The sequence below is a fragment of the Eumetopias jubatus genome, unplaced genomic scaffold, assembly GCF_037043125.1.
Source record: "Eumetopias jubatus isolate StellerSeaLion01/CBP00866 unplaced genomic scaffold, mEumJub1_p1.0 scaffold_6, whole genome shotgun sequence".
In the NCBI taxonomy this organism is placed as follows: Eukaryota; Metazoa; Chordata; class Mammalia; order Carnivora; family Otariidae; genus Eumetopias; species Eumetopias jubatus.
This window is the reverse complement of record NW_028274812.1, coordinates 74082647-74101518: the sequence shown is the minus strand read 5'-3', so window position 1 is coordinate 74101518 and position 18872 is coordinate 74082647. Positions and strand designations below refer to the sequence as shown.

Here is an 18872-nt window from a genome sequence, read left to right as displayed (position 1 = left end):
ATGTTTACTGTTAGGTTTTTATCCCTCCTCATTTCTGGTCCCTAGAGAGTTCTCTCACTTTCCTGAGAGCTTTTACATTCTGCATTTACAAGATGTTTATTCTATTTTGTCCAGCATTTTCTGATGTTTCTAGTGCAAGTTTTAGTTTCCTATCAGAAAATATTTTCAAAACAGCACTTTTAAAAGGTTGCTAATAACAATTTGAATAAAGCTGATGTTTGGCTTGAAACCTTACTATGGTTTTCCAAGCCTTCATAAAACACAGTGATATTAATTTCTCTTTTAACTTGCTAATTTTTGAGGCCTACTGGCAAGGGAGTTAGGGAGAGTCCAACTATTCACTCTTTCTTCTAAACCTATCTGCCTAACTACCCTACCTCTTTAATCATGCTATACATGCACACATGCACCTGAAGAAAGTTGCCAAATAGATTCATATTTGAAGCTGCATCTTATATACCACAAAAGCCTGCTAAACATGTTATTAAACCAGGGTATGTTTACATTTCTACGTAACAAAACTTTATATAATTTCTCGTTAAAAAGTGTACGTATTTGGCATTTTTCTAATTCATACAGTCATTCAAATAGGTTAGAAGGGCTTTTTTAGTTTCATGCCATGGTTCTTAATGGGAGGGAGTGGGGAGAATTAACTACATCCCACAGGGGACAAGTTCGGAAATGTGGCAGTGAGTACATACTTCCTGGGGATAGGGATGACAAAAATAGTGCAGTACATGGAACTGTTCTGCTTAAAATAAAATTAACTTGCCCCAAATTCCAAAACATCTCCCACTGGTAAATACCGCTTTAGAAAATTCTAAGCCATATCCTTTATAATATGATTCAATAAAAATAAAGAAAAAAGTTATGGAGCTGCTATTGTACTTCACGTCTGTGTTAAGTACATGGGAGGCAAATATTTGTAGACATAGTCTCTGCCTTCTAGAAGTGCACAGTTCATTGAAGACTGGTAAAAAGCCACTTAACGTTTTAAGCTGAATAATCACCTTCAAAGTATTTTCCTATTTTAGCTTACATTTCTAATAAGGAATTTTTGAAATAAGGTATATCTGCCCTAAGTAAGGTTATGCCTCCAGTATGGCTCCATCTGATGATCACTAGATGAGAGGCTGGATTATAAAGAGGATACATGGAGCACTGGGTGTTATACGCAAACAATGAATCATGGAACACTACATCAAAAACTAATGATGTAATGTATGGTGATTAACATAATAAAATGAAAAAAAAACTAATGATGTACTGTATGGTGACTAACATAATAAAATTAAATTAAATTAAAAAAATAAAATAAAGAGGATGCAATCGAAAACCAGTATTATGTCATTTTCTCTAAGGTCACATGTATATTAAATGCTAATTTCAGATATACCTAAATTTTTTAATGGTATGAAATTTATAACATTTTATCTATTCATAAATTACAAAAACAGATTTTTTTTTACACATACGGAAATTTTAATAATAAATTCTTTACTATACTTATGCAACTTACCTGTGCCACCCGTAGTTCTGCTAACAGATCTGTAAAATTCTGGGTTTTGGTGGGCTCTGAATCTTCAACTACTTGAGACAGGAAACGACTTTTGTGCATCTGTTCTCTGATTTATTTTGAAAAATAACAATTTTTTTTAAACAAAGTACTCCTTTCAATGCAAAATACACAATTCTTAAAATTAAAAAAATCTAATGGACATTGCAACTATTTGAGCCACTGAAGAAAAAAAGGTTATTTAGTCTAAACATTAAAATAGTAAAATAGTAAAAGAGGTATAAGGGAGATGTTTATTCAACTTAAAAGAATCAAAACACTAACGTCTTGCTTTCTTTATAATATAAAAATACCTTCTACTAATTCTCAGAGAAACAAAACCCAATGTACGAGAAAGATGTGCTGCATTTCTCCTGCGGTGTTACATCTTCCCTGCTACATCATTCTAGACTCCTTTCTAAGAGACACAAATCACCAATCATACACATGGTAAATGACAAACAAAACCAAACACAGTCTATTATTTGGAGTTAGAATCAATTTTTCTGGTTTTCCAGAAACATTATACAAGGAGTTTAGGACTGTATTTAAAATCATCTAATCCTAATGTAAAGAAACCCTCTATTTCATTGTGAAAGTGCATTTAAAGCTTCAGTCTGGGATCCGGGAATAGATCTCTTTTAAACCCATGTAATATAAGATGTGATATTTTAGAATGCTTTACTGAAGCATACTTGATTGGAAAGAAATCAGATATAAATGCTTTCATGCATCAGAACTGTGCAGATTATCACAACTGGCTTGGGGTCATACATTCTTGGGGTCATACATTCAAGGCCAAAGAAGCTGCTGCTGCTGCTTCTTTTTTTTTTAAGATTTTATTTATTTATTTATTCATAAGAGACAGAGAGAGAGAGAGAGTGGCAGAGGGAGAAGCAGGCTCCCCGCTGAGCAGGGAGCCTGATGTGAGACTCGATCCCAGGACCCTGGGATCATGACCTGAGTCAAAGGCAGACGCTTAACCATCTGAGCCACCCAGGTGCCCTCTTTTTTTTTTTTTAAGATTTTATTTATTTGGGGCGCCTGGGTGGCTCAGATCATTAAGCGTCTGCCTTCGACTCAGGTCACGATCCCAGGGTCTTGGGATCGAGCCCCACATCGGGCTCCTGGCTCAGCGAAGAACCTGCTTCTCCCTCTCCCTCTCTCCCTGCTCATGCTCTCTCTCTCTCTCTCTGTGTGTGTCTCAGATGAATAAATAAAATCTTAAAAAAAAAGATTTTATTTATTTATCTGTCAGAGGGAGAGAGAGCACAAGCAGGGGGGACAGCAGGGAGAGGGAAAGGGAGAAGCAGGCTCCCCGCTGAGCAGAGAGCCTGATGCAGGACTCGATCCCAAGACCCAGGGATCACAACCGAGCTAAAGGCAGACGCTTAACTGACTGAGCCACCCAGGCGCCCCCAAAGAAGCTTCTTCTAATAGCAGTCCCATCTAAGTGATCAGGTGTCTATGTGAAGTGACACATAACTGGTGAGCCATTTCCTAAAAGATAGTACCCTAGCTTGCCCATGTTTATGAGTTCAGCTTTTTCACTTAATATGTTAAAGTTGGATGTAGTATTATCTAAAAGATCTTACAGATCTTACAGTCTGAAATAGGATTCCTAAGTAGGTGCTGGTGCTCCCTGAGCCTGCCGGGCCGAGTGCTGGTTAATAACAACTCACAAGTTCTTCTCTGGAGAAATGCCCTCAGCCAAATAGCAGCCTCTGCCCCCTGGCCTAGAGGATATCCCCCACTCTCTTCCTGGGGCATACCTCACCCAGGGACTGACTAGTTTGAGGGTATAAAAGATTGCTCCCCTTGCCTCAAGTGGGACCAACTCTGTGATCGAATCTGTTTTCCTGAGCTTTCTGGTAAGAACAGCATAAATAAAGCCAGTCTCTGGCTAAGACCACGTTCTTACTTACCTTCCCTCCCCTTATCCCATCTTGCTTCTCTTGTTCCCCTTCTCCTTAGGGTTATCCTCCCAGAAATCACCTCCATAAGGATCCCTACCTCAGGCTCTACTTCTACAGAACCTGACCTAAAACATTAAGTGATAGTTATATGATACATATATTTTTAGTATGATTAATCACATGGTTCCTTAGGAAATGGCTAAGCATCTCAGGCTTAATGACTGATCAAGAGGAATACTGTATATTCAGTTTCCTAAAACTGATGTGAAACTCAAATATGAGTATGCTAAAAATACTAAAATATGTACTACTAGCCATTTAGTACTAAAAGAAAAATATACTGAATCTTAAACCTATAAAAGTTACAAACCATAAATAAGTGTAAATTTTTTTCAGTTCTAAGTAAAAATAAATGTATTTTTAATATAACAATAAAATGTTTAGAAATAGTCCACGTATATTTGATTTTACGAATTCAAAAAGAACTTACTTTAAGGAAGCTAACTCACTGAATAAACTCTGGTTTTCCTTGAACATTCGCTCCTCATTTTTCTTGTTTTGTTCTTGGAGATCTTTCACTTGATTATACAATCTTTCATTTTCCTTTTTATAAACAGAAAATTACATTTTAGTTAATAGTCATTGGTACTTACATAACTATTTATGCTCACAACAGATACATCCTTTAAACGTTTTCAAAGTCTTTTAAGTTTATTTAGTTTTGAGTAAGCAAAATCTTTTTAAAACTCTTTATATCATCTCAGAAGAAAACCTGTTACCTGAAAACAATTCTTTCCAAAATGCTTACTTGAAAAACAAAGTTGCAAAAATTCCCAAGATCCTAATTCAGTGTAAGGCGCTATATTTCACAGGAGTAAGCAGGCTGAGTGGCTACAGAAATAACTACAGCCTAACTGTGTGGACTAGGGGCAGAAAGGCCCACTGGGACTGTCTGCATCCTCTTTTTTCTGATTCTAGCCTGGCTTCCTGCAATGAGGTAACTGGATATAGATAGCCACGATGGGCTTCCATGCTTGTTTCTGGAACTTTCTGTGAGCAGGGAGTTAGAGACCAGGTATTTCTGAAAGTGTAAGGACAAGGCAAAGCAGATACTAGGCCCAGTTCTCCCCTAGCCTTGGACTAAAGAGTGACTCAAACCAATCCGTGCTTAGGTGCTGGGGCTTATTAACTTTTTTAAAAATTAAGAATCTGGTGAAAACCAAGGACCTTTGAGGACCTAATAAAAACCATGGACTGTCTCACCATGTCTGGCCTAGTGCTTGCTAAGATGGTCTGTGCTTAAATACCTGCAATGTAATGTATACAGATATGCAAGTTTTGTGTTATATTTGTGGGAGAAGGTGGTTGGCATCCTTATGGGTCTGTGACATACTCCTTAAAAATGTGTGCTCTCAGGGCACCTGGGTGGCGCAGCTGGTTAAGTGAACAACTCGTGGTTTTGGCTCAGGTCGTGATCTCAGGGTCAGGGGATCGAGCCCCATGCTGGGCTCCATACTCAGCACTGAGTCTGCTTGGGATTCTCTCCCCCTCTCTTTCTACTGTTCCCCCCTCCCTGCCCCATACTCTTGCTCTAACAAATAAATAAATCTTAAAAAAAAACACCAAAAAACAGAAACAGGTGTTCTCTACAGCAAGATCACAATGGCAGGCAAAGGATTTGGAAGGTTCTCACTAACTCTAGGGCAGTGTGCCCTACAAAATCAGTACTAGTTCATCTATAGGAAAGTTATGTATCACTGATAGGACAATGCTTTCTCTGGTTATCCTCAGATGACAATGCTTATTATTGACAGGCTTAATGTTTAAAAGTCAAAAGAGAAAACATTAATGAGTGAGAAAGAGAAGGGGAAGGGAGTAAGGGAAAAAAGGGGAGGAAACTAAGATGAAGTTTTATGCTGGAGATCACTAAACCTGTCCTGGCTGACTGGCTAGTCAGCATTACCAAGAATCCATCACACATGGCAAATATTTGCCTTCTTGTAGGACACACAGATTTTTTTCTCATTTAATTCAAATTTTTTCACTCTCAGCACACTGGCCATTAATTTCAGATTTGTATTTCTGAATATAATACCAAAACTAATCAATATAATCTACTGAAAAGCATTACAGAAAACTAAAGAAGAAAAGGGCAGTGTCTAAGGAATACGGCTATTAAAAATAGTTAACAGGCAACATTCACTAATTGGTTACTGGGTGCCAGGTACTAAGAGGTTGGTTTGCACTTTTATTTTTTTTGCACTTTCATATTTTAATTTCATAACCATCATACGAGGCAGCTACTGTTATTACCATCCCCACTTAGAGATGAGGAAACTGGCTTATTAGAGAGGTGAAGTGATTTGCCCAAGGCTGCACTGCAAGAGGTGGAGGGAGGACTAACACTGGATTCTTTTTTTTAATTATTATTATTAACATATAATGTATTATTTGTTTCAGGGGTACAGGTCTGTGATTCATCAGGCTTACACAATACACAGTGCTCACCACAATACATACCCTCCCCAGTGTCCCCATGCTCTTAACCAGCTTAATTACATGCCTATGAAAAATGTTCAGACTAGTCAAATTATTAATCATTTTTGCCAGAATTCCTGTTACCCGCTACATAAGCACAGAAATATTTTAATATGCCTTACTTTTTATAATCAAAGGATCTCAAGAACAAATTCACAAAGTGCTGAAAAATCACCACACCTGTTGATATCCTTGAAGAAGCGTCTCTTGTTCCTGTATTTCTTTTTGAATTTGCTTCAATTTTTCTTCAGTGACAGTATCAGCTGTTTCTCCAAAATGTAACCATCTCTGCTTTTTGTTTGTTTCTTCAAAGCTACTTAACTTTGAGAAAATACAGACATTATTTTATTTAGGAAAGGAGATGATGAAGTGAGAGATGAGAAGAATAACAGAAAACTCAAGGTGCATAGATCTAAAACTGTCCTATAACTACAATGGAATTAACACCAACTAGCTAAATCATTACAATGTGACGTTTTGTGCTGATGGTTCTGGTGATGAGAGTAACTCAGAAATGCTACAGAGTGTCATTCTCTGAATCTAGGCCTTCTATAGCAGTTCTTTCTGAAACTGTCTTCTTTGAAGGTCATAGTGAACTAAGGGATTTGTTTTCAAAAAGGACTGCTAACAGAAGAAAAATACCAAAATGAGCCAATTTAAATTTTGATTTTTTCCCAGTGGGTTCGATTTAGGCTCTGTTGTGAGGAGGCAGTCTTGGCAACCATGTTCATATTTTATACAGCAAACACATCAGGTCAAAACAGTCCCAGAAACAAAGGATGACAACGCATTTTTGCAGGGAGTACAAGTTCTTTTTAATCAATAAAAGGAGAAACAGGACAATGTGTCTAGTACCTTGGCTTGAAGAATGTAATTGTCTTGGTTCAGTCTGAAGAGTTCCTTTTCCTGTTGTCTCTTTAGTTCTTCCATCTTATTTTCTAGCTCTCTCTCTTTTTCTGAGAATGTAACTTTAATTTGCTCAATTAGGGCTTGTGCACCCCTCCATTTTTCCTCTGCTTCCTGAACTCTTTTAAACATAATTAACTCGGTCTCCTTGTTCTCACCATGGTATCCTGAAGAATCCTTTTAAGGAGAAGCATTACTTCATTATAGTATATTTACATACTAGGTTTGAACACAGGTGGTTAGGAAAAAAAAAAACACAATGAATAAAAATGACATGGTTAACAATGTTCTGCTATGGAAAGAAATCAATAAATTTTCAGTAAGATTAGCACATCATGCTTGATGCAAAACAAATTTCATTATTTATTAGTTTTAATATTATAAAACAGAAAAAATTATGAATGTGATTTTGAAATTCAATACTTACATTCTGAAACTGAACACAGTAATCAGTTTCTGTAGAATCTTCAGCCTTCTTAGGAGTAGCCGGGCAACTTTCAGTTTTGGGAGCTGCTTTACCCAAAGCTGCAGGCTTGATGACTTTTGTTCCCGATAAGATTTCTAAATATTGTAAACAAAGGACAGAAGCACCACAAATGCAAACAAAGTTGACTGTGTATTCAGCAATCATGTAACAATAAGCACTAATACAATGGGAAAGTAGGATAGAAGAGGGTCTGGAAAGAGGCAGGGGTCTAACTGTAACACGGCTGTTTCACTGCAGTCAGAACTGCTGCCCATAATCAACATTTCACTCAATCTGACAGAGAAGGCTAACTGACCCAAGAGTCATATCAAATGATAAACGGAGCTAAAAAAATGTGAGGAGAATGTGGGTGGACAGGGATAATTTCAGGCCTTACTAATTTCAAATACTATTCTTTAAAATAGTCAGTCACAGCAATAACAAATAAGAATATCCAAGTGATGAATCAAAGAGAAGCTGATTAACTTTACGAAGCACTTCAGTTCAAATTAAGGGTGCTTTCAAAGCACACTTTTCATAAATAATGTGTATCAAGATATAGTATCAGAGGAATAATATAAATTGCACGGAAACTTTATAACAGCTAGTCTAAATCTGACTTAAAAGTAAAATTATAGGGCGCCTGGGTGGCTCAGTTGGTTAAAGCGACTGCCTTCGGCTCAGGTCATGATCCTGGAGTCCCCGGATCGAGTCCCACATCGGGCTCCCTATTCAGCAGGGAGTCTGCTTCTCCCTCTGACCCTCTTCCCTCTCGTGCTCTCTATCTCTCTCATTCTCTGTCTCTCAAATAAATAAATAAAATCTTAAAAAAAAGAAAAGTAAAATTATAATACTGCTATAAAACCCTGATAATTATATTGGATTAAAAAAATGTGATTAATGTATGTTCTGGTCAAATTTTCAGCTTTTAAGGTACCTCATAAATCCCCAAACAGTAGGAATAATTCTAAGGCCAATTAATTACTCAGTAAACAATAAAAAGAATGTTTATGAGAAATACCTTGAAGAGATCTTGAGGCCCATATTCAAATACTACAAGCTGAACAGTCAGTAAACATTCATTTATCTGCCTTAGAGGTAAATGAAGAATTTGAAATTTATATTTTTAAATATAATTTCTTCAAGATGCTAACTTTTAAGTGTAAAGTTTACTTTTTCATTAAAAGTGAAAAAATACATGGTTATTAAAGATTTGGAAAATACAGAAAAGTCAAAAAAAGAAACAAGTAAGATTTCTTTCTAATCTTTTTTGCAGGCATTCAGTGGTTTTCTTTACAGAGTAGTAGTCATATGTAATTGGACTATTCCGTGTAGAAGGTTTTCTGGAGAACTTAAAGTGTTCAAAAAGAAACAGTCATTGTAAAAGCTGGCATTCATCCTTCCAAGTCACTGGAGATCCATTAATGTGGCCAGTGAATGAGGTGTGATCTGCTAGCACTGTCATTCTCCCCAGGAAGTGGCAGCTAAGGGTGGCAGGTGGTTCTTATTCAAGTTGTAGTCAGCCAATGCTTTCATACCAGAATTCTCTCTTCTTGAATTCTTAATTTTGATTTCTCTAAGAAATTATTTTTAGTAATAATACATAGACAGTATCTTTTTCCTTTATACATGAAGAAAATTTGCCTGGATAGAAAACTTAAATATGAAAACATTGCAGAATTTGGACCTCATGAACCCTTCTTGAAAAAACAATGGATTAAGAAAATTTAGTCAAAAAATAAGCCAATCAAAATAATTCCACAATGGAGAAGCTATGGCTAAGGGATCTGTGAAAAGCATTCCATCTCTTTAATAATCAGAACGAAGACCTAAATTCAAAAGCTGAGGGGAATTAAGGTTGCAGGATAAAATATAATAAATAAACTTGAACAAGGAAAAATGAAATCAACAAAAATGAGTAAAAGGAATGTGAGTGGGGGATATAAGAGTTTTACTACCTTATATTTCACAGAAGGGAAAACTGATAACGTATAAAGTTGAAAATGCAGTTAAAAGCAGCATGATTCTGGCAATTTTTTGAGTGGTTTTCAAAATCTGTTTTCTTAAAGGGTTCTTTTGGGATATAATATTTCTTAGGATGAAGTTTCTTTTTCTTACAGATTTAAGAAAAACTAAATCTAATGTTTTATTTAAAAGAACCTGTAGGGGCATCTGGGAGGCTCAGTTGGTTGAGCATCACGTCCGACTCTTGATCATGGGTGCGAGACCCAAGTTGGGCTCCCCGCTTGGGAGTCTCTCCCTCTCTCTCCCTCTGCCCCTCTTCCCCACTCATGCACTCTCTCAAAAATAATATTTAAAAAAAAAACTTGCAAAGAGTGATCCTGTTCTTATAAAATGTTTTGTCCATTTAGCCATATGTCTGCCTCTCTCCTTCCATCCACCATCTATGCTTCCTTCTATCTGTATAAGGACATACACATGAGAAGCATGAAATGATGCTCACTCAGTGTGACACCCATTGCTTCTTGCTAAATGATTGCTTTCTTTTTACTTTTCTGTATTTTTAAATTTAAGTAATGAGCAACTATTCCTTTTTTGACAAGAAACTTATTAGTCTAGGGGTACCTGGGTGGCTCAGTTGGTTAAGCGTCTGCCTTTGGCTCAGGTCATGATCTCGGGGTCCTGGGATCGAGCCCAGCGTTGGGCTCCCTGCTCAGTGGGGACTCTGCTTTTCCCTCTGCCCCTCTCCCCAAGCTGTGCTCTTGTGTTCTCTCTCTCTCAAATAAATCTTAAAAAAAAAAGAAGTTATTAGTCTAAAAATAAAAACGTAATAGGCAAAGAAAATTAATTTAAAATAAAAAGGAAAACAACCACACAGCAGGTACTGCTAATTGCCAATCTCCTCTTTCCTATTAATAGAAACCTCCCTATTAATTTTGCCCTGGGCAGCAATGTACCCAGCTGAAAATACTCATCTCCCTGGACTCCAGGCAACTGAGGGTGGCCATGAGATCAAAATTCAGGCTAATAAGATGAAAGCAAAAGTTTCTTACATGGTGTTTCCAGAAAAGTCACTACTTCCCTGATGAAGAAGTCGATGATTTAACTGGCATGGACCTTTTACTTTTTACCTTTCCTCCTGACCCAGCCTGGAGGCTGAAATAGCCACCTTGTTATAATGAAGACAAAAGTCACAGATAAAGGATTTTGCAGCAGGAAAGAAGAAGGGATCTGGCTCTTTGCACAGTGGTACCAGGTCTGAACTGCCTATTCCTGCCTTCTTGTTACATGAAAAAGAGAAACTCTGAGTAAGCCCCAGCACCTGGCTTCTTTTTCATCCTAAGGTTTATTCCAAGTGCATTCTCTAGACTTTCTGAACACTAATCTGTCTCTCAGAGTCCGCTTGTTGGAGAACCCAACCTGTGACAAGTAACAACAATCCCAAAGGAATTAAAATTCTTCTGAATAAAACTAAAATTGCTCTGGGGGAATTTTACAATAAAAAGAGATTTAAAAAATCATAATAAGTCTAATGAAAAAAAGTAACTTAGTATGAAAATGGACAGTCAAGGTTTATCATTGTACTTTAATATAAATTCTACTGTTTTATTTTTATTTTGGTAGTCACAAATACCATAAAATTTTGAAACAGGAAAAAATACTCATAAAGGTATTGTTGGTTTCCTCTATCAACCTCTCAATCACGCCCCTCGTTTCTTTTCCACCCACTGTGACATTACTTCGGTCTTCATTCTTAGTAATTTCAATATACTCACAGTGATCCTTTCAACCCTTGGCTCTTGGGTCCACTTAACCTCTCCACCTCAGCTACTTACTTCCATTGGTATACTCTAGGCCGTTTCTCTACTAGTAACACAATCACTTCTAATCTCAGTCTTAGGCATTTCTTCTCTATCAATCCTAGCTCCCACTTCATGCCCTCTGGTATTTGGATTCCATCAATCCTTTAACCCCAACAGTACTCATAGACGGTCAATCCTACCTGTTTCATACTGTATGACACCACTTGATGTCCTTTCTTCCTTACTCAATTTGAAGTCCACCTACACCATTAGCTCTCTTCTTGCTCCTCTCAGTTCACTGCACTCATTTGGCAAAAACCACTCTTCTTGGTAAATCCAACTATACAACTACCCAACACCTGCAATCATGTAGCAAAATGTGGACATGCACACACACACACACACACACACACACACACACAATACGTTGCCCGGTATCAATTTAAATCCATAATCACTAACTTCAAGAAGACTCTGCTGCGGGCAATCTAGTCCTCCAGGATGGCTATTTCATCTCTTCTCTTCTCTCCTCTAACACTCCTACCCCATCCTCAATGCCAGCTAATGATACTATGTTTTATTTCTCAGAGAAAATGGAAGCAATCAGAAGAAATCATCCACATTCTTTCACCACGTCTACCCACCCACCATATCTGTGTCACGTCCTCCCCTTTCCCATCTGCTTGCACAGATGAATTGTCCACGCCTCTATCTGGAGCCAATCCTTTCAATGAACTCTAGATTCCATTACAGTTCCTCTACTCAAGGACACTGCTCTAGCAATTCTTCCCCTCTCACCACCATGAATCTACTCAAATCTTTCCAAAATGCATAAACATACTATTAGGCATACTATTATTCCTACCGTTAAAAAAAAAAGCAAAACAAAAAGCTGTCCTTGACTCTACTTCCCATGCCAGCTACTACCCCATTTTTTTCTGCCTTTTACACTCTTTCCTCCTGGTCCATAAAGCATCCAGTTCCCTCCTATTCTCATTCGGCCCGCCTTTAACAGCCACATAACCATGGGAACTGTCCAGTTTACTGATGACCTCCTCCATGCTAAACCCAAAGGTCAGTTCCCAGTTTCCACTTTCCTTTCTCTTTCAGCAGCAACTGACAAATAAATCAATTCTCCTTTCTTCACTTGGCTTTCAGGATCCCACATATTCAGGTTTCTTCCAACCTTACTCTCTTCTCTTTGCAGGTTACTCCTCTTCTCCCTGACTTCCTAAGGTTAGCATGCCCATAGCTCAGGCCTCGGTCTGCTTTTCTTCTATAGCAATGCTCACTCTCTTTGTCAGTCTCATGGTTTAAAAACCATCTATATTAGTTTTTTTATTTTTTTAAGATTTTATTTATTTATTTCCAGAGAGAGAGAGAGAGAGAGAGCACAAGCAGGGGGGAATGGCAGGCAGAGGGAGAAGCAGGCTCCCTGCTGAGCAAGGAGCCCAACATGGGACTCGATCCCAGGACCCTGGGATTATGACCTGAGCAGAAGGCAGACACTTAACCAACTGAGCCACCCAGGTGTCGCCCATCTATATTAGTTTTCACAGTAACTCCTAAATCATATCTGCAGTCTACACCTCCCTCTTGAACTCTAGAATTTCTATCTAATTAGTTCCTTGTTGTCTCCACTTGCATGTAGAACAGTCATTTCAAAAACAAGAGAAAATAAGGCAATACAAAAGACTTTGTAGGGGAAGGAATTAGAGGTTCACAGGTTAAGAACAAGATGAAAGGATGCTTGCATTAATCCTACAGAATTATATTCCTGTCTCTACAGAATAACTACCTCCTGCTGGTATTCTCCTCTACTCTGACATAAATCAACCTTGGCCTTCCTTTTCATCTTAGATGCACAGGTTGCTGCAGCAAATACACACAACACAAAGGCAGGAGAGAGTCTTTAATGCCTCAAGAATTTAAAATAGAGTTAAAGTGGTCCTGGACTTAATATCTATTGTCTTAGGCAAAAGCAAGGAAAGACATTTCAAGCTAGAAATGAATTTTCCAGTGAGGACAGTTCTCTTCGTGACAACTATCACCATATAACAATGATCAAATTGGTCACCTATTAAATTTAATCACAAAGGGAAGGACAAAATGCTTCTGGCTCCAGAGCTCTCCCTTCCTCACTGGAATTTAATGGCAGTAGAAATGTTGGTTTGATCTGAACATTTCTATTCTTTTAATAGCTGCATGGGCTCCTAAGTTGAAAATTATCCTTTCCTACTGTCACTATAAATGACTGCATTAGGAAATAACAGAGGCACTGCGATATATAAAAATACGCATTATGTGCTATATAAAACATCCAGCCTGGCTCAGTCTATACTGAACCAATAACCAAATAATCTCTATAATCAACCTTCATTTGTAGGTTGCCATTTGCATTCTGAATTTGTAGTTCTTCTCTGGTAAACACTGGATATTCCAAAGTCAACCAGATGAGGATGGGTTTGACTCTCCTACTCACTTCCCATACTTTAGTAGGAGTGTCATTCAGGAAAGCCTAGAGCCAATGACCAAAATCCTCCTGTAAACTGAATCTTTCAGAATGGAATATCCTATCTTAAGATGAATTCTTTCCTATGAAAATAAAAGTTCACAGAAGGAGATAAAGAAATAGGGAAAGCAGAGAACAAGGAAAGTGAAATAATATACTATATGCACAGAACTCTATTACGAAAAGAGCACATAATTACCTTTTTTCCTAGCTTGATTTGAAGTGGGAATGGATCTCAAGTTTTTGCTTTTCATAATGTCCTTTGAAGTTTTCTTTTCAAGAGTAGGAAAAGTCTTGAATGGTGAACTGGATTTGCCATAGCCTGAGCTCCTAACTGATGCATATAATCCACTCTGGGGTTTTCTTTGAAGTAATGGAGGTGCACTTTTGGCCTTCTTGCATGGTACCTGTTTACCAGTTACAGCCCCTTCTTCTCCAGAACTGAGTTGTTTAAAAGTCTGCACACAAGTAGCAACTTTTTAGGACTTAAATAAACTTCAACTATAGTTGTAAATGAAGATTTAACAGATCACAAAACCACAGTGATTACTAAATGATAGTTTGTATTATTATATTATATACATATAATATTACATACATTATATATATATATAATATATATTATTATATTATAAGGCAAACCACTACACATTGAAGTTCTCAAAGTCTAACTCATCAGAATTTTAGTATTTTGAAGCACATCTTCACAGTCAGGAGTAAAACCAAGCAAAATAAGAGAACAAAATAAGCTTGCCAGAAAACAAGATGTGTAATTACTAGAATTAATATAGAAGAGAAGAGGAAAGAATATGTTTTCAGATGACATAAAATTTTATCTTTTTTTCTCCAGAAGTCTCAAGATAAAAATGTATTAATACCCTGTCTTATTCCACAAAAAACTGGAGACAGTTTATGGTAAACACGTAACTTAAAACTGTAAAATAAAACCAGAATATTGAGATCAAGGAAACTATAAATCAGAATAGATCAAGAACAGAAGAAAAAGGAACAGTGAAATATAACTTTCTCAACAGCTGCTAATAGCATTTATATAAAATGCCAACTTACCTGCTTTTGTAGAACACACACTACTGGAAAGATTTAAAAAGCACTAGAATGATGAATAAACTTTAGTTTCTTCTGCTACTCAAATCCTGGACTATGCTTATTAAAAACAAATGAAGACTGTAAAGAATGGCTTCCAAAAGAAAGCTAATGCTATGGTGGTATTTTAAAATTTGGGGACTATGGGATGTTGTAATAAATACTGCTCACAAATATCCAGGATCTATGTGGAGGTTAGTATGCAATCAATCCCACTAGCTTAAGAAGTACCTACTTATCAATAGTATTTATATAACTTCATTTATCAATATTTCAAATCAACTTAGATTATAAACACTTACTTTATTTATTTTGTCACCCTGAGGCAATGACGAAGGACCAACAGATAGTTTTTTCCTCAAAATATCAAGGTACATTTTATCTATATGTTCTTCTGTATTATTTACTCCTGGACAGCCATTTTCTATACCTTTATTTGTTGTCTTTTGTAAAACCACATTCTCTTCATTTCTGTCAAAAAATTCGTTCACATTTCGTGGCTCTTGAGATATAATATTTGGGTTCGTCTTAAGGGATAAAGGGCTAACAAATTCAGTTTCTTTTCTATCAGCCAGTTTCTTATAGCTATAAAACAAAACAGAGAATGAACCCTAAGTGACTCCTCAAATATCAATTATATATACATATACCATACATATCACATATATTTACACACACAAAATATAAGAAATATTTATATTTTATTATGTATATTATTATTTATATATAATATTTGTAACCACTCAAATTAGGATATTAATGTCAAACATATTATCTGTAATTCTGGTTAGCAGAGTATACTCATATAGTGTCCCATAACTCTTTTAAATTTCAGATAATTTAATGCAGTATAAACTGGATGACTCTGAGACCTACTTCAAAGGAAAGACAAACCAAGCAAGACTGAGACTGTTTTTGTGTAAGAAAAAATAAAAATTGAATTTCTAATGAACTCTGTAATTAATCTTTTATCCATAATATCATGTCAGCATGCATTTGAGGCATGAAAAACATTTTACACATTTTTAGAAGAAACTAAAGAATAATTTATGTCAATGAGAAATAGAGTATAAATATTAAAAAGCATAAATTTCATCACAGTATAGGAAAAATTTTAAAGTAAAACAGGAAAATCACTAGTATCTTGAAATAAAATTATGTCTGTGATTTAAAACACTTAAATACAATGTAATATTTCAGACCATTCAATTTTTTTTTTTTTTAGAGATCTTATTTATTTGACAGAGACACAGCGAGAGAGGGAACACAAGCAGGGGGAGTGGCAGAGGGAGAACAGGCTTCCCGCGGAGCAGGGAGCCCGATGCAGGGCTCGATCCCAGGACCCTGGGATCATGACCTGAGCCGAAGGCAGACGCTTAACGACTGAGCCACCCAGGCACCCCTCAATTTTTAAAATAGAGAAAATATCCCTTAAGGAAATGTTCTACATGTGGTTAAATATCAGTATAGCATAGGGGCTCCAAAAATATGGATAGTGTTATTTTCAAACTGAGTAATCATGGTCTATTAGGTCATTTAATTTTGTAATTTATAAAATAAGATGTCATTTATAAAATAAAGTTTAAGAGGCTACTATTTTCTTGTAAGATAGACCGGCTTCTCAGTAATTGTTAGGCCTTTCTAAAGTAGTTGGAATCATCAGAAAATATAATAGTTCTTTCCTTCTTCAGGTAGCAGAACCTGGCTAGAAGCTCATCAAAACTGTCTCCTGTTCTTTCTGCATACTAACTAAACTACATTTCCTCGCCTCCCTGAATCTAGTTGGGGCCAATTACTAGTTCTTGCCTTTAGAATGTGAGTGCTATGGTGACAAGAACCTAAGATACGTGTCACTGGCTCAGTGGCTGGGTTTTGGGTGGCAAGGAAAATGATACTAGAAGCTGGAGAATGGCAACCTATGTTTTACAGTGACAAACATTTGCCAAACAATCACCTACAATGTTTTATAAGGCAGATCACATGGCTACTGAGTCTGGGTACTAAGAAAAATGGCAGGAGAGTTTCTAAGTGCTAGCTACTATTGACTACTTTTGACAAGATACTAAAAGAAAGATATGAGCTCAGGATAAAAAAGGGCCAGTTTATAAGAAGAAATCAAAGAAAACAGAGAGAGTCTAGAAACTCAGTGCCTCTAAGGTTTATTCTCTGTGAACCTAACAGTAGGATTCAGGATTGAAAAATGCTATGAAAAAGCAGGATTTCATGAGACTTCTAAGTTGAAAAGAGTGACTCAGTCCTTTGACAAAGATCATACTAAAGGAGTCCTCTTCACACTTAAGGTTATTGTTCTCAATAATATACAGATAGCTGCAACTGAATTGAGAGGAAAAAAAGAAAGAAAGAGGGACAGGCAAAGCAAATACTTAAAGCAGTTTTAAAACCTCTGACTAGCAAACTGACTTTAAATGTAGTTACTGGCACATGGGACTCACTGGAAACTAATAGATCAGAAGCCTACTAAACTTTTTGAAGGAACTGTAATGACAAAGAAACTACAACCATATTTATAAAACAAACAATAACAGCCAAAGACTTATTTGGGAGCCTTAAAACCACCTGCAGGCAGGAAGTGGACTAAGAAAGGAATGCATCCTCCAGGACAGGCACAGCCTCCCCACAAAACCCACTTCAGTTGTGGCAAGAGTGTACATATTGTTATAAGGCCTTTCCCGTGGATTTCAAGGTTGCATTATTTGCTGTATTTTCCTCATATTTTTCCCATCTTAATGGGAGTATTTGTTGCAGTTTCACTATCATATACTGGATGGGGGTGAGGAAGTAGAGAACTTGTGTTTTTAATTCATTGATTAGTAGACAGTGAGGAGCTACATTCAAACCTGTTGGGAAGACTGTGCTTCACCTGGAAATCCTGGTCTTTTAGATGGACACAGTTCTGAATGGGACTTTGGGCTGTCTGCTTTGGGGAGGGGATAGTGGGTCTGTGTATGAAGAAGAGTAAAATGAATTATTTGGTTATTAGAAGGGTAGATTCTGGTAGAGACTAACTAGATGCCTATCAAACTCATTTAACTATTCTTTCTGAGCATATAAGCAAATCCTATTTCTTTCTGAGCATATAAGCAAATCCTATTTCCCAGCCTCTTGGACCTTGTTAGCTAGATGTGATAGTTCTTACCAACAGATTGTGAATTGAAGTGATGTAATACTTCTGTGTTGAGGCAGTTAAAAGGAATTGTGCCAAATTACCTTTTTTCTTTCTTTATCAACTGGCTGGATGAGGCTGTGACAACCTTAAAACCATGTGTTGATGACAAAGTAGCCCGGGTCCCTAAATGACTATGTGGAATACAGTCCCATCCCAACCCCACTGACACACATGGGATTATGATGTGAACAAAAAATAAATTTTTGATGATGCTTAGCTACTAAAATTTTAATAATCCTAGTAGCCAGGATTATTTACTCTTCAGTTTACTGAAGAGTTTTCAGATATGTATACTAAAGTTTATACTATTGACATTTCCGTAATGATTGTTCCGCCTTTAATGTAAGTATACTTGTTTTTAGACCTTAAACAAATGAAAAAAATCTCTACTTAGAAATTACACATTAGTAAAATGATTCCACCTATGCCAACAAAGACACAAAAATACGTAAGCACATCTCTTCATTAATACTAACATAGCCCCAAACAGCAATAAGTGAGAATAATCTGCCCTTGAAAACATACTAACTAGTGCTGCAGATTAGTGGAAGGATACTAGACTTAGCAAGGAAGTAGACTGGCTTCATTGCCTCGTTTTCTCTCAGATGGAACAAATGTAGAAACAGGATGAGAAATCACTGCAAGTGGACTTACATGATGAGGATGTAGTATAAGGAGGGACTTAAACTCTGTCTGCTGAAAACACAAATGAACAAATGAATACATGGAGGGAATGACAGGCTTCTCACAGAAATATTTCATGGAGATCTAAGATCTGACAGTGTAAGTGTTTAAGCACATGGACTTCTTGTGTTTCCTGGTTATAACCATATGATCTTGAGCAATTTCTTACACTTCTTTTTTTAGGGGGAGGAGTGGAAGGAGCAGAGGGAGAGGGAGAGAGAGAATCTCAAGCAGACTCCA

The 18872-nt window shown here is 36.9% G+C and overlaps 1 protein-coding gene across 2 annotated transcripts in view; it reads right to left on the bottom strand.

The window, feature by feature from the left end:
* CEP162 (centrosomal protein 162) overlaps positions 1-18872 on the bottom strand; it is a 98944-nt gene that overhangs the window by 39544 nt on the left and 40528 nt on the right. For both annotated transcript variants that reach the window (XM_028108126.2, XM_088023920.1), the window contains 7 exons: positions 15064-15346; positions 13857-14115; positions 7343-7476; positions 6865-7092; positions 6190-6330; positions 3962-4074; positions 1520-1625 (listed from right to left, as the gene is read on the bottom strand). In XM_028108126.2, the coding sequence (XP_027963927.1) occupies positions 1520-1625; positions 3962-4074; positions 6190-6330; positions 6865-7092; positions 7343-7476; positions 13857-14115; positions 15064-15346 (1264 nt within the window). The remainder of the gene's footprint in view (positions 1-1519; positions 1626-3961; positions 4075-6189; positions 6331-6864; positions 7093-7342; positions 7477-13856; positions 14116-15063; positions 15347-18872) is intronic.